Raw genomic sequence first — 17,547 nt, forward strand, 5'->3', positions numbered from 1 at the left:
GGGGACACCAAGCTGAGGCTAGGGATAGAATGGTCACTGGGCAATTATTGTATGCACCCGAGGCAGAGACTAACTTGTTGGGAAAGGATTTGATAATGAAATTGGGCATTCAAATAATAAATTTTTAGGCTGGAATAACGGTGTTATTGATGAGGTGCTCTCAGACCCTGAAAGCAACATAACATTCACCTCTGACTGGAAAGACCCTCAAACGGGGTGGAAGCAGCAATACAGATGGACATTTTTACCTCAGGGGTTTACAGCGCCACCAATTTATTTGGGCAAGTTCTAGAACAAATTTTGGAGTAATGCCAAACTCCAAAGGAGGTGTTACTGTTACAGTATGTGGATGATCTTTTATTGTTAGGACAGAAGAAAACAGTTGACAAGGAAGCCACTAACAAACTATTCGACTTCCTGGAAAAATATGGCTTGAAAGTATTGGAAAATAAATTACAATACGTAGAAGGAGAAGTCAAGTATTTAGGGCATCTGGTGTCTGAGGGGGAACAAAGAACAAATGCAGAGAGGATTCGGAAGTGTTGAGCTACCCCTACCCAAAACTGAAAAGAATTAAAAGTTTCAAGAGGAATGAGGAGTCACAAATTCCAAAGGAAAACAGATACTCCCTGATGGGGGAGAAATGCTGAAGAAAGTACTAATGAGACAAATATTAACTATTTTACATCAAGAGGGTCATTGGGGAATTCAAGCAATATGTGATGCAGTGCTATGGAAATAGGTATGTGTAAGAATATGTACATGTACTCTGGATGAACAAGTACGCAGGAGTTGTGTAGTATGTCAAAAGGTAAATAGGAAAATTATCATCAGTCTGCTCAAAGGGGGAGAGAGAACCAGGAATTCAATGCTTCCACAATGTACAGGTAGATTTTACAGAACTCCTTAGAGAAGGTTGATTTAAATACTTACTAGTCTTGGTAGATCATTTGTCAGGGTGGGTGAAAGCTTTCCCTTCAGTATCTGCTACTGCGAACATAGTAACTAAATTCTAGAACAAATAACTCTCAGGTATGGAATTGTTGAAAATATTGACTCTGATCAAGGAAATCACTTTATGTCAGAAATATTGCAAGGTCTAATGTGGACTCCAGGAGTTAAGTGGAAATTTCACACTCCATGGCATCCTTTCTCTCCTGGAAGGGTGGATAGGATCAGACAGTAAGAAAGCAATTGACTATGTTCTGGAAACTCAGCTTCCCCAAACAAAGTGCTTACCTTTGGCACTTCTCTCAATTCAAACTGCACCAAGAAAAGATGTGGGAGTTTCACCATATGAAATATTATTTGGATTGTTGTACATGGACAAAGGGAATGAATTACCTCAAATTGAGACAAAAGATGCTTTCTTAAGAACTATATACTCAGGCTGTCATCCTCTTTGTCATCTCTCAGGACCTGTGGACTGTTAGCTCAAACCCCACCCTTGGAAGCCCTGATCCATCCATTCCGAGAAGGAGACTGGGAGCTGATGCGAACATCTGATGCGAGGGATGCGGGATGGACTGTTCCAAGTGCTCCTGACGACCGAGACGGCAGTAAGAACAGCTGAGAAAGGGTGAACTCATACCTGGGTAAAAGCATCAGTTAACCCTGATACCAGAGAGACTGCATTAACAAAGAATTTAAAGGTTAAAACTGTTAAAACTATCTATTGTAAACCTTTATCTTCTCCTTAGAAGAATTCTTACTGAATTAATGAGTAAAAGGAATTGAATTACACAGAATAGGAGTGTTTCTAGGGAACACACTCTGGAAGTGAGAGAAAAAGAAAGGAGGCTATTTAATGCCTAGCAGAAGAACCCTTATTAATTTGTGATATTTATTGTTTTTCTTTGTTGTTATTTCTTAATCATTATAGGGGTATATATATACATAGAAATGATCTATTTTAAGTTCATCTTAGTCATACCTATTCTCAATGGATTAGTGATAGGATGGAGGGAAAAATCAGCATTTCCAATTAATCCAGAATTTCTCTTGAGTTCTATCTCAAAATAATTGTTGGATTTGCACCCAGATGCCTAGAAAGACTGAAAAGGCCTTGTCCCTGATTGCTATTTCCAGCAGCAACTGTGTCTGGATTCTCTAGATTTCTAAAAATGACAGATCATACCCAGTCCCGGGAAGGAATAGATTTTGTGAGTTCCCTACACATAATCCTGGCTACAATATACTGTGCTATCAAAGGTGCCTTTTAAACAACGATAGAAACTCAGGGGGCAGTAGTACTGACCCTGGGTGTGGAAATATCCATGAAATAGGGAATGATCCATACTGTACCGAATATGATAGCCACGGGAACGCTAATATACATAGTGCACACCAGATACAACACGAGAATCCTGTAACTGGATGGCCTGTCCCAAATGGCAAGGAGTGGTACTGGCTCTATGGCAAAAAAGCCAGGAAGGTGTTGCCCCTAGGATGGAAGGGAGCTTGCACCCTGGAGGAAATAATTCCAAATGTAACTATTACTGAAGACCCGCAAAGCCAAAGCCCCTTTGAGACCACACACAGAATTAAGCGGACTCCAGATAACCCTCTAGTGAATTTCTCTAGCATTTTACAGTTTTGCAAGGTGGTTTTTACCTTGGTTAGGGGTGAGTGAATTAGAAAACGCTACTGTAAATATATTGAAGAACTAGAATATAATTTTGATAAGTTTGCAAAAATAGTACTCTAGAATCAAATAATATTAGATTTATTAATAACCTCATAAGGAGGAGTGTGCACTGTAATTAATATTAGCTGCTGTATATATGTAGGTCAAATGGGATGAATTTGACTGATCTAAAAATAATTGGGAAAAAAAAAAAAAAAAAAGATCCTACATAGATTAGCTCAAGATGACACTTCCTGGGGATTTAGAAACATTTGGGAGAAATTAATTTTGTAGTTACTTGAATAGAATTGTCTCAAACAACCATTTGTTGGTATTCTAACAATAATGACCTTGTATATCTGTCATCCCCTGTGATATCTGAAGAAGAATATTGCACCTTAATGTTGGAATAACTCAAGAGTGCGGTATGCAAAGAAGTGCAAAAAAACCAACACACAATAGGAGTAAGAAAATAAAAGGGGGAAGGGGGGGAATTGTGGAAAAAGAAAAAGTCCTGTTTTTGCAGTAGAGAACTAATTTTCTGTATTCCAAGGTAGTTGTGTAGTCATAATAAGGAGAAATGCTAGGTAGGTAAGTGGACGGTAGAAGGCCTCACTGTTCCAAAACAAGGTAGAAGACTGAGAAAAACAGGATGAGCAGTGTGAGAACAGTAAAACAAAGATGACAAGTTCTCAAAACATAAGAAAGGAGAAATTAAAGGGCTGAAAAAAAGAAAAAATGTATATACATGGTATAGTAGAGTGTTGAGTAGCTTGCGAACCCATAGTACTCGGCCAATGAGGAAACAGGGAAGGTGATCAGGCATCGGGTAATAGGGAATAAAAGGTTATGATTTGTTTACTAAAATGCGCTCCTAATTGCCAGGACACCCACCATTGCAATCGCGAATAAAGTAGCTTCACAGAAGGTCCTGTCTGAACAAAATTATTTGAGATTTTTCTCACTATACCCACATGCTTTTTTGTGCCTGCTTAGGGATGACAATTACGTAAGGGAGGTGATGATATCCTTCCCCATCCACCCAAAATATCCCAGCATTTCCAGCCCGGGAGAGAGTCTTTGTGGCCACCTTTGCTGTCACTCGGCACAAGGCAGGGCACGCAATGCATCCTGCAGTGGTGCTGCTGAGCTCCGTGGCTACTTTTCAATTGATATCACTGCTGTTTTGCACTACTTTTGCCTACTAAGTAACAAGGCCTGGGGGACATGGTGATTTTATTTTTTCCAGAGCCAAAGTTCACTCCTTCACCACGAAGAAAATGCAAATAGCCCAATGGTGGACCTTTAAGGAAAAAAAAAAAAACGATAATAAAAAATGGAGGGGAGGGTGCATACATAAGTGACATTCAAAAGAACAACATATCAAGCATTTAAGGTTTTTACACTGTTCTGCAAGTGTGACGAAAAGTCTTGAGGAAACCATGCCCAAGAGCCCACAGAGGAACGCAGTAGAGTGGGAGAGCAAAATTGGGGAATGGAGGAAAATGGGAACTGAATCCAAGGTGGAGGCAAGCAGCAGTACAACAGACAGCTGGTGTTTGGGTGGTGGTAAATCACCCTGAAATGAGCCTCTTCCCTCAGCTCAATGAGGCCTAAACAACAAAGGAAGGCACAGCTTGCAGCCGGACAGCCTGCTAGCCAACCACAGACACACATGACAGCTTCATTCAGGAGCCTGGAGTCAATACAAAAGCTTCGAAATCAATCCGACATCCTGCGACCTCAAACAATGCACCAAATCTTCTCAGAATTGGAGCCCCAAATGAGGGGGAGCAGCATTCAAGGGAGATCAAACCGCAGGGCTGGCATTGAAAGGAACTAAAAAGGAGAAGAATGTTCCCAGTTTATTAATGGTGGGGTCTGGCCGGCTGCATCCCAGCCGCCATAGGTTACGTTCATTAAAGGGCAGCGCTTTGCGCGCATTATGCAGAGAGCCCAGCCACTATGTGTGCCTGTGTGCACAAGCGTGCCCCTCACTTTCGAGAGATCAGGATGTGCCTTTCTGCTTAGCACTGTTGTCTTCATCAGAAATTCCTCCTGTGTGAACCACAAATGTGGGTTTTTCCCACTTGAGCAACTGTATGGGTACAGACGCGCGCACGCCCTCGCACAGACGCACGCTCGCTCTCAGCCTTGAGCCTGAAAAGCATAAAAGAACACAAGCAGGCTCTTTCCAAGGAAGGAAAAAAAAAAAAAGAAAGAAAAAAAAAAAAGCCTAGCATTTCCCATCTAAGCAATCCCCCTTCCCTCCTGGCCATGCTTTTGGCTCTCACAATCTACTACAAAAGGCTGAAGAATTACACGATAGTTGCCACTGCAGACAGAGTTGATTGCTCCATAAACATTTGCACACACCTATGAGACTTAAAGATTTGGTCCCACACCACAGCAAAGCCCCAGATAACAGAAATAGGAAAAAGAAGGGCTTCAGCTCCCATAGGCTGTCCCCTCCGGATGCCATTAGCCCCTCTGGGGTAATTTCACCTGCAGCATCTGTCTTACAGCACCACATACAACCGGCACCCTTCCCCCATGCATGTGGCACCACCAACAAAAAGGCCAAGCAAATCCTTTTTATCAGCTTCCCTTTGAAGGCAGGTGGAGAAGTAGAATATAGACACACAGACAAAAAAAGAGAAGGATAAATACCATTTGCAGAAAGTACTGTTTGGATTTGCCTGTCCTAATTATCTTCTTTTCAGCTGCCACATATTTGAAAGAGTCAAACCTTGCAAGTTTTCTCCTCCTCAGCTGCAGAGCCCAAGACGGAGCGCTTGCATTAAGAGGTCAGACTTGAAAAACGCTCCTTTTTTTGTGCTGAAATGGGAGTAGATGAAGAGAAAGGGTTGAATTTTTCAAAGCTGTCTACAGATTTTGATGCATATTTCCCATGTGTTTTCACTAAAGATGTGTCAAAGTCCAATCAATTTTGCTTTTATAGTGTCACACTGATCTCATATTCAGAATAGATATGGCTGTAGAAGCTAGTAATCTCTATCAGATAAGGAGAAACTTAGGTGTACTGAAACCGAAAACAACAATAAACGTTCCCTAGGACCTGATTTCAACACATTTTTTCCTCAAAAGATGGAAAACTTAGTACTAAGGCTCCACAAACAAACAAAAACACTAAGAGAAGATGAGGTGATATTCAAACCCCTTCAAACCCCACACAGGAAGACTGGAGAGGTCCCCACCTGGTTTATCAACAGTAGAACAAAAAGCCTCTCCATTATCATTCATAGAAAGAGGGAAACTGCAGCCAGCTTGGGCAGGTGCCCAATGATGTGGTAGCTGAGAGGTAGGAAAGGATGGAGGGCTGCAGCAATTTGTATCAATGCTGAAAGCACAGAGTCTGCAGGGATCAGATGGAGAAAGATTCAAGGTTAAGTTTGATGGTGAGATAATAAGGCTAAAGTCTTTCATTTTCAAATGTGTTTTTATTCTCTTTGAAATAGCCATTTTAGTTTCATCTATCCAGTGAGTGCAAATCTAAGTTCTTCAAATTCAGGAAAGCCAAGCTCTTATTTGGATGATTTCTTTCTTTTTGTCTTCCTTGCCTGCTTTAAACTCTGCTATTTGAATAACTTAACAATCTGTCTTAAATATTTCACTAATAAATCATAGGCTGGTGTTTCTATTCACGTTACAACTAATCAGTGGAGGAATGCCTGAGCTGGAAGTTAAAATTCTGCTCCACCGATTTGGCGATGCATAATCACTTCTCCACAGACTCTCCAGCAAATAAAAACTTCTCTGCAGAATTAATGTCGTATAAGAAGTTCTTTGTGCAGGTGTAGAGTACAACTGTGATCCAGGGCTGTCCATTCTGCCAACAGGGCTTGATATTTCCAGACCTAATTGGTTTGTAGAGGTTTCCAACCCCGCCAATGGCAAGCATGGAGCTCATGGCTGAATCCCATTCACGGGCGTGCAGAGCCAGGGTCCCACTCCACCACTAAGGATGCTGCCAGGACAGTTTTCAGAGATGGAAGCAGGCACCAAGGAATCCCAAACTTCACTGAGCATCAACAGGAATAAAGCTTTGAGTTCCCAAACACATTTGGCAACTACATCTCAATGCACTTTTGATGTAAAAATAACACACTTATAAAAACTAAGAAAAATCAACCACTCTATCTCCAAAACTCCCAGTTATCAAAATGAAGCCAGTAAGCCTTGCACAAACACAAATTAGTGCAATTAAGTCTAATTTTGTCCCTAAATCACTGAGACACATTCAGGGCAAGAACCACTGTGGTGGCCCTCAGCAAAAACCAAACTTGTGTGAAGAGATAGCAAGAAGTTCATAGCTGACATTTTGACTTCAAAAAGTAAAACAGGATAAAATGAACACCAAGAAAGGAGGGGAAGGGAACAGCTGTAGAATACATCACTACTAAGCTGCCTTTTATTTTTTTGTGTGTGTCAATTTACTTGGTTTTGTAATAAAACCCACAAAGCAATGCCTTTACTCCCGGAGAAGCCCACAGTGATGTGCCATCAATACCCACGGCAGTGTATGAGCACGATGCACCCGCAGAAGCAGAGGCACGTGCACTTCCTGCAAGCCTACATAAACAGATGCACAAATAAAAACCACCATGGGCGACGTGACTCCTCTCCTGCAGCTGGGAGGACTTCTCCCCATCCCACCTCCCAGCGGCAGTGAGCTTGCCTGTGGGAGGGCGGTGAGGTGGAAATTGGAGCTACTTCCTCCTCTTCATTTGAGGACAGACATCTCCATCTTTCCTCCCTGTCTGCAGCTGACAAGCTTCCTAGACAAGCTGACATGGAAACAGCTAATTTACAGCTTTGTATCAGGAATGTGGCCAGGGCTTCGGTCCTCTGCACCCCAACTCCCTCAGCTGGGCTGCTTCATCCCCAAAAGGGTCACCCCTTCCTCCTGCCCCTCTCCTCCCACTCCTCCTCCTCTCCTGCTTTTGTAACTTATCTCCCTGCAAGCGACTTCCCAACAGGAGCTGAAATTAAACAGGCTGCCCATATGCCATGGCTCACTTGTTGTCTGTTCCCCTCATTGCCATCTGGCCTATTTGCTCAGCCAAGGGGGGGAAGGGGGTTAGGAAAAAAAAGTGTAGGGGGTGTAGGGGGAAGAAGAAGAGGGATAAAGCCAGACACAATGAGGACGAGGAGGGAGGTGATGATGCTGTCTCTCACATCTGCTCCTTGGCCAGACTCCCAGATAGATCAGTAATGGAGAGCAGCAGAACCAGCGACAATTAACCCAAACACACTCCTGTTTATTTAACCTGTTCAGAGGGATCAGCTCATGTGCTGCTCCGCTGGCAAGGAGGCACTGCGCTCCAGCAAGGAGCTTCCCACTGAGAAACCCCACCCGGAGGAGGAAAATGGAGGGCTCCTCTCCAGACCCAGGCTGGAGAAGAAGAAAAAAGAAAGAAAAAACTCTGCAGAATACAATGTGTTGAGATTTTCCTTAACTTTCCAAATCACTTTTTTTTTTTTCTTCAATAAAGCAACAGAAGCAGATAAGAAAGGATGTAGCTGGGTGTGGGGGGAGTTGCAGGTTTGCCCTGGTTTTGATGCATAATAGTTTCTAAACCTATTGACCCTGCAAAATCAGTAGGGGGAAAAAAAAAAAAAAAAAGATCCTGAAACACCCAGTTATTTCCACATTGCTTTCCTAAACACACACAAGTTTCAAACCTTGCAAATTGTTGAGTGCAGAGATTACTTTAGAAGGAAAAAGAAAAGATAGAAGCTCAAGAAACTGTATGGCCAATCATCAAAGATTTGTGCCAGGCTCAGGAGAAAGTCTGGGAGCAAAGCTGTGGGAACAACAGAAATTTAACGTTTTCCAAGCAGAAATGACAACCTCGATATTAAAAAAGACAAAATTTAACTTGGAAAATAATTAAAAAAAAAACAACTGCAAAGCTATTTTCTGAAAAGGTAGTAAGAAAACTGCATTTGCTGCCCCTTTTACTGCTTATTTTTCTTAATTTGCAATGACACATTGCTTACACTTGAAAAGGCTGGTGCATGTGGTGATAAGGAATTTAATTGCATTCCAGTCCTTTTACCCAGTTGCATGTGTATTTACCTACAAGAAACAGAAGAAGAATTCAACTTGTGTTTGTCTGCAGAGTGCAAACTGCGGGTAGTAGAGAAGCATGTGTGCGAAAACATGCGCCTCTCACTGAGATAGGTATCAAAAGTCATACGCTTGGTTCATCTCAAGGCAGGCACCACTGAGCCATGAGATGACGATAATTACCATTAGAGCTCCATGAGATCATGGCGGGGAAGCCCCTCTGGGGAGAGGCAGCAGGGAGGAAGCGCAGACCTCCTCTTCCAGAGTCAGCAGGGTTTGCGTGCGGGCACAGAGAAGCCCCAGGTGCTTCCCAGAAGGAAAGGTGTCACTGCAGAAACCATTAGGGAAAGAGCCCTTCCATTAGCAGTGTGCCTACACCTGAGTCCTCCACAAACACAGAGGAGAAGAGATGTTCCTGCCTGCTGATGGTACCTTCTGATTCACACTTATGTTTTCACATAGCAGCCTGATTCTACAGCTGAGCAAGGTAAATTCTTTCCATCTGTGATAATTCCTCTGCTTGCAACTATTGAATGAAAATAGGCTTAGGCTCCTCACTTTTCTACTTCATCCGCACAGGTATGTAAGTAACATGCACAGTGTGGCACCAGTGCTCCAAAGCAAAGGCTTCATTGATTTTTCCAGCAATTGCATTTGTGGTTCCTACTAATACAAAATGATCCTTTCCCCATCCAAGCAGTCTACTTGCAGCTTTTAAAAAGGAATAAATGTTTTGTGAATGCAAAATGCTTTGTGATAGTGGAAATAGAAAGCAGAAGATCACCTAAAACTGAAACACAGCAACATTTCCGCCTTTAACACTGCTGCAGCCACTCCACAGCAGGGCCTTCAGCTTTGGGAACTGATCTGTCAAAAGCAGCAGCAACAACAGTCAGAGAAGTCCTCTCCCATCCTGGAGCCAAATTCCACTGCAGGTTTCGGATGACATCACCAGCCGACCAACATGCTGCTCTTGTGGTTTATGACCTCACCACGAAGCACCTCTATGGAGTCATTCGCTTTTACCTTACTGCATCCTCTACCTAATTGCTTCCACAGTGTAGCTACAACAGAAATTCTTCCTACAGCTGAACATTCATATTCCCAAGAGCTGACACCTGCCAGGTCAAGTTCCAAAGTCTTTAAATTTGATTTTACTATACAATGGGAAGATGTTTCAGTGAACAGAAAAGCACACAGAGCCAGCAATTAATCTGATTCCTCCATTAGATTTTCTTCTAAACAAAAGGGGACTTGCCAGAGATGGTCTCACATTATTCTGTAGAATAGAATGGAAGGAAGGGAGAATGGTGTCAAGAACAATCTGTCCAATACACCATTAAATCGGAATTGGAATTCCCCAGCTAATAACAACAATGAACTGAGATAAAGTCAGTAATAAGGCACTGATCAGAGCAATAAGGAAAATTGGGAAGAGTTTAGGAGGAGGAGGGAATATTTCTGGTACTTTTAGTTTGCTTCAGTTAGCTTAGTGATATGGTTTGGTGGAGGACGTGTTAGTGTTAGGTCAGAGGTTAGACTAGGTGATCTTGGAGGTCTCTTCCAACCTAGATGATTCTGTGATTCTGATTTTTGTTGTTGTTTTGATATGTGATGTGGGAGTGATCAACACTGAGCTAATGGTATCCAAGCTGACTCGTGAACGCTGTGCACCTCATGGAGTCTCAGCTTCCCAGAAAACCAACAGATTCATCCTGTGAAGAGATAAAGATGCTCCCTATTTTGCAGCTGCCAGTGAAAGCCCTTGCGGATGCTGCAATATGCCTGCTCCCAGGCTTGCAGCAGGTGAATTCCTTTCACATCTCTGCCCAGAGCTTTTAACAACCTAAACACCCCATGAAAAAAAAAAATAAATAAATAAAACATATGTATATATATTTACACTTTGTATACTGAGATTCCAAAATACTTTGCACCTACATAGTGGGTTAAGTGAAGATGTTGTCTTCTCATGACTACAATATTGGTGTGACACTTTGAAATTCTGGTTCTTTGCAGATCATACATTTTCAGGAACATCTGTAATCTAGCACGTCTTTAACTATGAATCCTTGCTTTATGCCAACAAAGCCCCTGGACCCTCAAAAACTTAGCCATCCAAACATTGGAGAAATCCAGACAAAACAGATCCATCAAGATGTGGGTCATTTGACCTTCAGCAGGAACTATTTATTATGGGACCACTAGGAGCAAAACTGGAGGGATTGTGTTTGCCCATGCAGGCCACACAAAGACCAAAGGATATTGTGACCTTTAAGGAGGAGCTTCCCTTGTGCTGTATCATGCCTAATCGTGCTGGCAAGGGGGAGAACATACTCAGGGGCTATTGGTAGTGTGTCTGGCTGGCCAAGGAAACCTAACTACACAGGCAGTATAACACATGAAAGGAGTGAGAGCAGCCCGAAGGCCTGAATCCCTCTGCCCTGAGAGCCCCACTTGACAACCACCATGCCACCAGGCACTGGGACTTGTCAGCAACACTCACCTGAGCCAGCAGATTACATTTTACCCCCCTTAAGCAGTTTGAAGGCCCTTTAGCCTCCTTCAAATCCTTTTTATCAGCTGCTCTGGCATCCAGTTTGGAAATTCAGAGAGAAAAAATAAACAAACAAACATGGTTTTGAGTTGCAGTAGGCTGCAAATCCAATGTGAGAGGTGGCCAGACAGGACCTGAGCATCCATGCCAGCAGTGAATGGCAAGAAAAGCCACAGGACATTTGCCTCTCCATAAGAGCCAGACCTAAAACTGCCAGAATTGGGGCAGTTAGAGACAAGCATGTGGCAAGTGTGCACAGAAGGCCAGCAGTCAGCCTAGCTTGTGGCAACAGAAACCAAGCACGGCTAAAATTCCCTGAATCCCTGGGAGGGTGGTGGGCAGCCATTAGGCTTAGGCCTGCTCCTTGGGCCTGCCCCAGGCTTCAAAGGCCTGAGTCAAACCCACCAGAGAAATCCAAACCCTTATAAATCTTCTATTTGGACTGGGTTTCCAGTACCATTGGTTTAAAACAAACGAACAAACAAAACAAAAAAACAACTATGCTCACTCAGATCTAGGCAAAAAAAGGCCATTTTATTTTCATGTGAAACTCCTGAAAGCAATGTAGATTTTCTGGTGGATGTCCAAAGCCTGAAAAATGCTTTGATTTCTGCATTCCATTTGAAAAAGGATTTTTTTTTTTTTATTTTATTTTGGTGGCAGGTGTAGGGAGACAGAGATAATTTCTTTCATTCAAAGTCTGGGGGAGAAATTCCCAATGAAACTTCAAACTTTTCCTTTCCTTCAATTCCCACCCATGTTGCTTCACCTATATTTGACCATCATATTTGCCTCACAAGTAATAAATAGAGTCATGGGGTAAGGATAAAACATATTTATAATCAAGCATATTTACAGTTTCTAAAATACTCCAAATAAATGTCCTGTTAGAAACAGGTATGAATAAGACACTAGTCTATCTGCAAAAGGCTACAGAAATGGGGCAAGCAGCTGAATTACTAATATCACGGTACATATCCCTTACTGTAAATCACCATCCCTCCTTTTGGCCCCAGATGTTAGAAACTCTACTTCTTTGAACTGTTATCACCTGTCTCTCCCACCCACCCACTCACTGAGAAGATAAAAATCAAGGTCTGAGCTGCTGAGTCAGGTTACCAACACCCAAACAAGACATTTACCCAGACTTGTTTTCAGTCACTACTTTGCTGAAACGCTGCATCATGGGGCTGGCAGGAGGATCTGTTAACCTCTTCTTAAGAAGAGAGCCTCTAAGAACCACAAACCATGCAGGACGAGAGGAAAAAAATAATAATTAAAAAAAAAAAATCCTTTGTGAACTGGGTGAGTTTCAAAACTTCTTGTCAGAAGCTGGTTCTTCTCAACACAAAATCCCAAGTGACTACGTAAAAGACCCTGGATAATAGCACTAGCCTGGAAATGAAAATTAAGTTTTTTGAAACAGCAATATACTGTACAAGTAGACTCTGTAAACACAGAAACACTCTGAGCCTCAGTTTCCCCTGGAAACTGATTTCCAAAGCAGTATGGCTCGGCACGCAAAAAACTCTAATAAAAGATATTGATATTATTTGTGTCATTTTAGAAACCTAAACCTTTGATGGGGGCAGACTTACCATTCCCCTGAGGGAGGATCTTCTGTTTCTGCTGCGTGAAGCACAGTTCTCCACTCCAGGTTTAGCTCAAGCTTCATATTGTCACAGCTGAAGGCACCCCGGCAAAGCTCAGACTTTCCATTTGTCTTGGGCTTCTTCATGTCTCCTTTTTAGTTTCAATTTGTATTTCCTGTCTCACTCCCCTCCCCCACCCCCCCCCTCCTTCTTTCATTTTTGGGTCTTCAAACAAAAACCAAAAGCATCACGGACTCAAAATCCTTTGTATTTTTCTAGTTTTGACTAGAAACTAGAGCGGACCAAACACAATGAAACAAGACATCACTTCAGTGTTCAGAATGATTGTAGACCTGAGAAACTACCTCCTTTTTCATAGAGGATGACCTGTGCTGTCATATCCCTGATTTGCAGAGAGGGAAATCAAAACAGAGGAACTTCAATGGCTTGATATTTTCATTTTAAGCCAAAGCCCATATGTTTCTGGTTTCATAGCTTGCATGCTGGATACACATGAATTTTGAGGCCCAAACCCCTTTGGAGTTTATGATCTACATCTTCATGCAAATATAATGCAGTGCACACACACAGACACAAAAACTTTTTAAATTATTATTATTAACTGATTTTGATTGAGTTTTCATCCTGCTGCTCTTTTTTGCCCCCCCCTGCTCTTTAGCAATTGCAACTAGAGCCAATAAAGCTCTCTTGCTCCCTACTCCACGAGGAGCACAGAGGAGTGCTCACATTTCTCCTAATTTCAGCACCTGGGAATTATTCCCTGTATCCTGCAATTTTGACCTCTTTTCCTTTCAGTGCCACTTACACTCAGAAAGTAAAATTCAGTCCCGGGAGAATATACGGGATGTTTTACATCACAGGACAACACTTTCAGCACTTTGTTTTGGGACTGAAAAAGCAGGCAAGACAATCACCTGCTTGAGTGAGCTCTTTGGATGAGGCAAACAAGTATCACTTTGTTCTCACTTGTGCAACCCAGGCAGCAACCAAGAGGGGTACAGGAAGGTCAAGACAGACCCATGATTTAAAGGCAAGAGGATGGCTGGGTAACTGAATGAGCTGGGGATTCACTTTCAGCTCTTGTTGATATAGAGATTTACACAGAGGGAGGTTTGTTAGTGCCTCAGTTTCCCTACTGTGAGGTGGTGAACATGCTGCCTACTCCCATCACAAGGCTCCTAATAAAGGACTCCCCAAACTAGACACAGGTCTGCAATGCTGAACATCCAACACTCCAGCGATTTTGTGGCTGTGCAGCTGAAAATGTTCCTTGACTTGTTCCAGGAGCAGCAATAACACCAACCAGGTCATCCACACTCCAGGTGTAAGGCAAGGCAGGCAGAAGGGAATCAAACCTCAGCATACCCCATTTGAAGATGACCCATAAAGCAAGGCAAGCCTTCTTTCCATTTGCTTAACAACAGACAAGTTTCGGACCTGTTGATGAATGCTAACATCTGTAGCCAAGCCCATACGGTTTATAAAAAAAAACTTATGAACCTCTCTTGGGTATCTTTAAGGAGCATAAGCTTTTGAGAGACCAAATGCAACATAACTTGCTGGCCACAAATAGGACACAGCCCTGCCAAAACCTTCCTCCACTGCAGCTTGTATTGGCGGCTATGGCATTTTCCAAAAAAACACTTTATAAGCCAGTCTCTGAGTTTTATGGCACAAGCATATAGAAAGAAATGTAAACTCTGCTGACCCTCATGCTGTTTTTTGGCTCAAGGAACTGCTTCTTCCTACATCTTTCTTTCCCTTCTGCTTGTCTCCTTAACTAACCACAGATTTCTAAGTAAAAGGAAATTATGTTAATTGAAACCTTCTCAGGACATCATCAGCTTTAGCAGGAGCATTTGGGGAATGGTGAGGCAGAAGGCTTAGGGCAGAGGGGATGTGAGTGATTAAATCGCCCCTTGGAGGGTGTGAAAGGCCAGTGAGGTACTTTTGGCCACACCTGGACAGAATTCCCTTCTCCCACATCCCACCAAACCCTCCTGTGTCTGAGAGCAAGCAGGAGAGATGCAGTGCTGAAGCAGGAGCTGAATCAGGAGTCAATGCAGCTGATCTGTGACACACCAAACAAAACTTCTCTCTTCGCTTGGACTCAGTTTCCTGCTGCAGAGTAACGCGCCGGCTGTGCTACACTTTCACAATGACTGTGCCCATGTGCAGGCATCATGCAAGTGCTGCCACAGGGTCCCTCACTGCTAATGGCAAAGTGCAGGCGAGTGCATCTCCATCAGCACCAGCTTTGACTTTATAACTATATAAGCAACAGCTGAAACTGATGCCACCACCCTTACCAACAGAAGAAACACAACTGAGGGGTATGGTCACCATGAAGTCTCTTTGGTTCCACCCTGAACTACACTGATGAGAAATGCTGCTCCCAATCCCTTTCTCCCTGCACAACCTCATTTCAGATTGAGAAAGTTGTTGAAGAATGTTTAATTGATCTGACTTGATTATTGTCTACACGGAGTGGATGTACTGAAGGGTTGAATGATTGTCATGTTTTACTGACACAATTATATCTCATCCACACTGTGCACTGAAACAGCTCATTTATTTCTGACCAACAGATGATAGCCAGATCCTCAACAACACACAGATTTTTCATGCAAGCCCCTCTAATACCAATATTGTGAGCAGTACAAACTATTCAAGAAGCTAGACTTACAATGCAAGCCTTCTATGACAGCAAAATAAAATCAGAAAGGGGTCAAATTCTCCTAGGGAGATATTTTGAGTTCACTGTAGCAATATTTTGACATTGCAATCGCATGGGAAAAATGACCAAACAAACTGCAAGCATTGGGCTCCAGGGATTTCCATAAGCATAAGCAAAAAGTTTCTGGAAACAGGTTCAGCTGGATAGGTCTTTCAATAAGTGTCCTCCCCTCCTCTCCCTCCCGTATGGACCGGCTGGCTGACTTTCCCAGAGTCTCATTTTGCAGTCTGACTGAATACCACTCAAAATATTTTCTCAATTAGAGGAGAAAACAGGAATTTGCCACTTGTCTGCCTCTATTCTGTTGCCTGTCAGCATTCAGCAAATATTTCAATCGTAGCCCTTTGCATGCTGCTAGCCCCGCTCATTTAACCTTTGGCCCTTCCCTAGGCTAATCCATCGGCCTTTACCTTCAAATCTTTACAGTCAAGCGCTGACTGCAGGACAGGCTCACAGGAGGGGAGGATGAAAGGAAGGATAACTTATGACAGGCTCCTATATTGCAGTTGGGGAGGGGGAGGAGAGGGTGCAAACCTCTGACCATGCTCCTTGAAGATTTCAAACCCCTTTACGTACTGCAGCTGAGATTTGTGCTTCCACATCTGGAAGGCGATGAGAATAATTATTTTATATATGTATATATATATATATATATATATTTTTTAAGGAGGAAAAGCCTCCTTCATCTTGCTTCATGGCCTGCAGCATCCCAAGGCAGGTATCTAATCGACTCCAGAGCCTTTGCTCCGCTTTTCCCACCTCAACCGCTCCTCTCCCCATCTCGCGTGTCACCGAGATTAGTAGCTAACAATCCCGCTGTCAAAAGTGCATGTGATGAAAATAATGCCCAGAGCGCAGCCTGTCAGCCTCAGAAGCGCCTGCTTGACTTTGACAGCAAAACTGCGGACGGCCCAGAAAGCCCATGCCGGCCCTGCCACCCCCCTCCCCGAGCATCCCGTACCGCTCTCCTGGGGCCATACCCAGCCGCCTGCTCTATGAGAAACCGCTGACCCTTCCATCACGTGGACGCTTTAATTGTTCACATCGGTATTTTGTTTCTCCCTACTGTAGACAGTTTGCTGTCTGTTATCTGTCTTTCATATGTAATTAATTGTGCTGTCTCCTGGCTCATTAGAAACAAGCCCCTCTCTCCTCCTCCCCCGGCCAAGTCACAGTGTGCATTATTTAGGTTAAATCATGTTTAAGTAACTACATAAATACTAGGTCGAGTTTGCCTTTTGTCTAGTCTGTGGCTGTAGCTTGGCTCTGCTCTCAGTGTGCCAGACCAGGAAAGCCCTTATCACTGGAAGCTCCCCGAGGGAAGCCCTGCCAGGGGCTGCGAGCACAGCGCAGGGGAAGACAGCACCATCCACCCACCAAAAAGAAGGCTGGGGCAGTGGGTAGCAAGAGCGATCTCTCAAACTTTATAAGGCAGGCATAAAGGTCAGTGCCGCTGAGCAAAATCCTACAAAATCCAGTGAAATGCACTTCAAATGACATCACACGTCTTTGGTCACCTGCTACCATCCATTCAGATCTCTCCTCCAGCTAGCACTGCAATTCAGATGCAATGCAGCTGGCAAACTTTGAGTTTTTACTCAATTAAAAATGAAATGAGACTTTCTGAAGTGGGTTCCCTCAGCGCATTGGTTGAAAGAAAATAATTGAGGATGTGGGTATACAGGTTCAAGCAACCTAAAAACCGACATGAATCATCAACCTGAACTCAGACAAAACCTAAACCAAACTGTCTTACAGGGTCAGGGTAGTTCAGCTAAGCTTGAGAAGTTCACTTGCTCACATTTCTGCGCTTCCTGGGCCAAAGCTTAAAATCCTGGTAAAGCCTTTTCCTGTGTAAAAACATCCTAATATCAGCTGATGTAAAGATTTGGGGATTTAAATATCTGTTTCTAGCTGGGA

General features: G+C 43.1%; 1 protein-coding gene across 5 annotated transcripts in view; it reads right to left on the reverse strand.

Moving 5' to 3' along the window:
• Positions 1–17,547, reverse strand: part of SETBP1 (SET binding protein 1) — a 268,728-nt gene that overhangs the window by 218,360 nt on the left and 32,821 nt on the right. Inside the window, exon 1 of one of the 5 annotated variants that reach the window (XM_068667666.1) lies at positions 12,876–13,018. The exons of the other annotated variants lie outside the window; for them this stretch is intronic. Coding sequence (XP_068523767.1) covers positions 12,876–12,878 — 3 coding nt within the window. The 5' untranslated portion in view covers positions 12,879–13,018. Of the gene's footprint in view, positions 1–12,875; positions 13,019–17,547 lie in introns of those variants that run through there. 5 annotated transcript variants of the gene reach the window in all.

Source organism: Anas acuta, chromosome Z (genome assembly GCF_963932015.1).
Source record: "Anas acuta chromosome Z, bAnaAcu1.1, whole genome shotgun sequence".
Classification (NCBI taxonomy): Eukaryota; Metazoa; Chordata; class Aves; order Anseriformes; family Anatidae; genus Anas; species Anas acuta.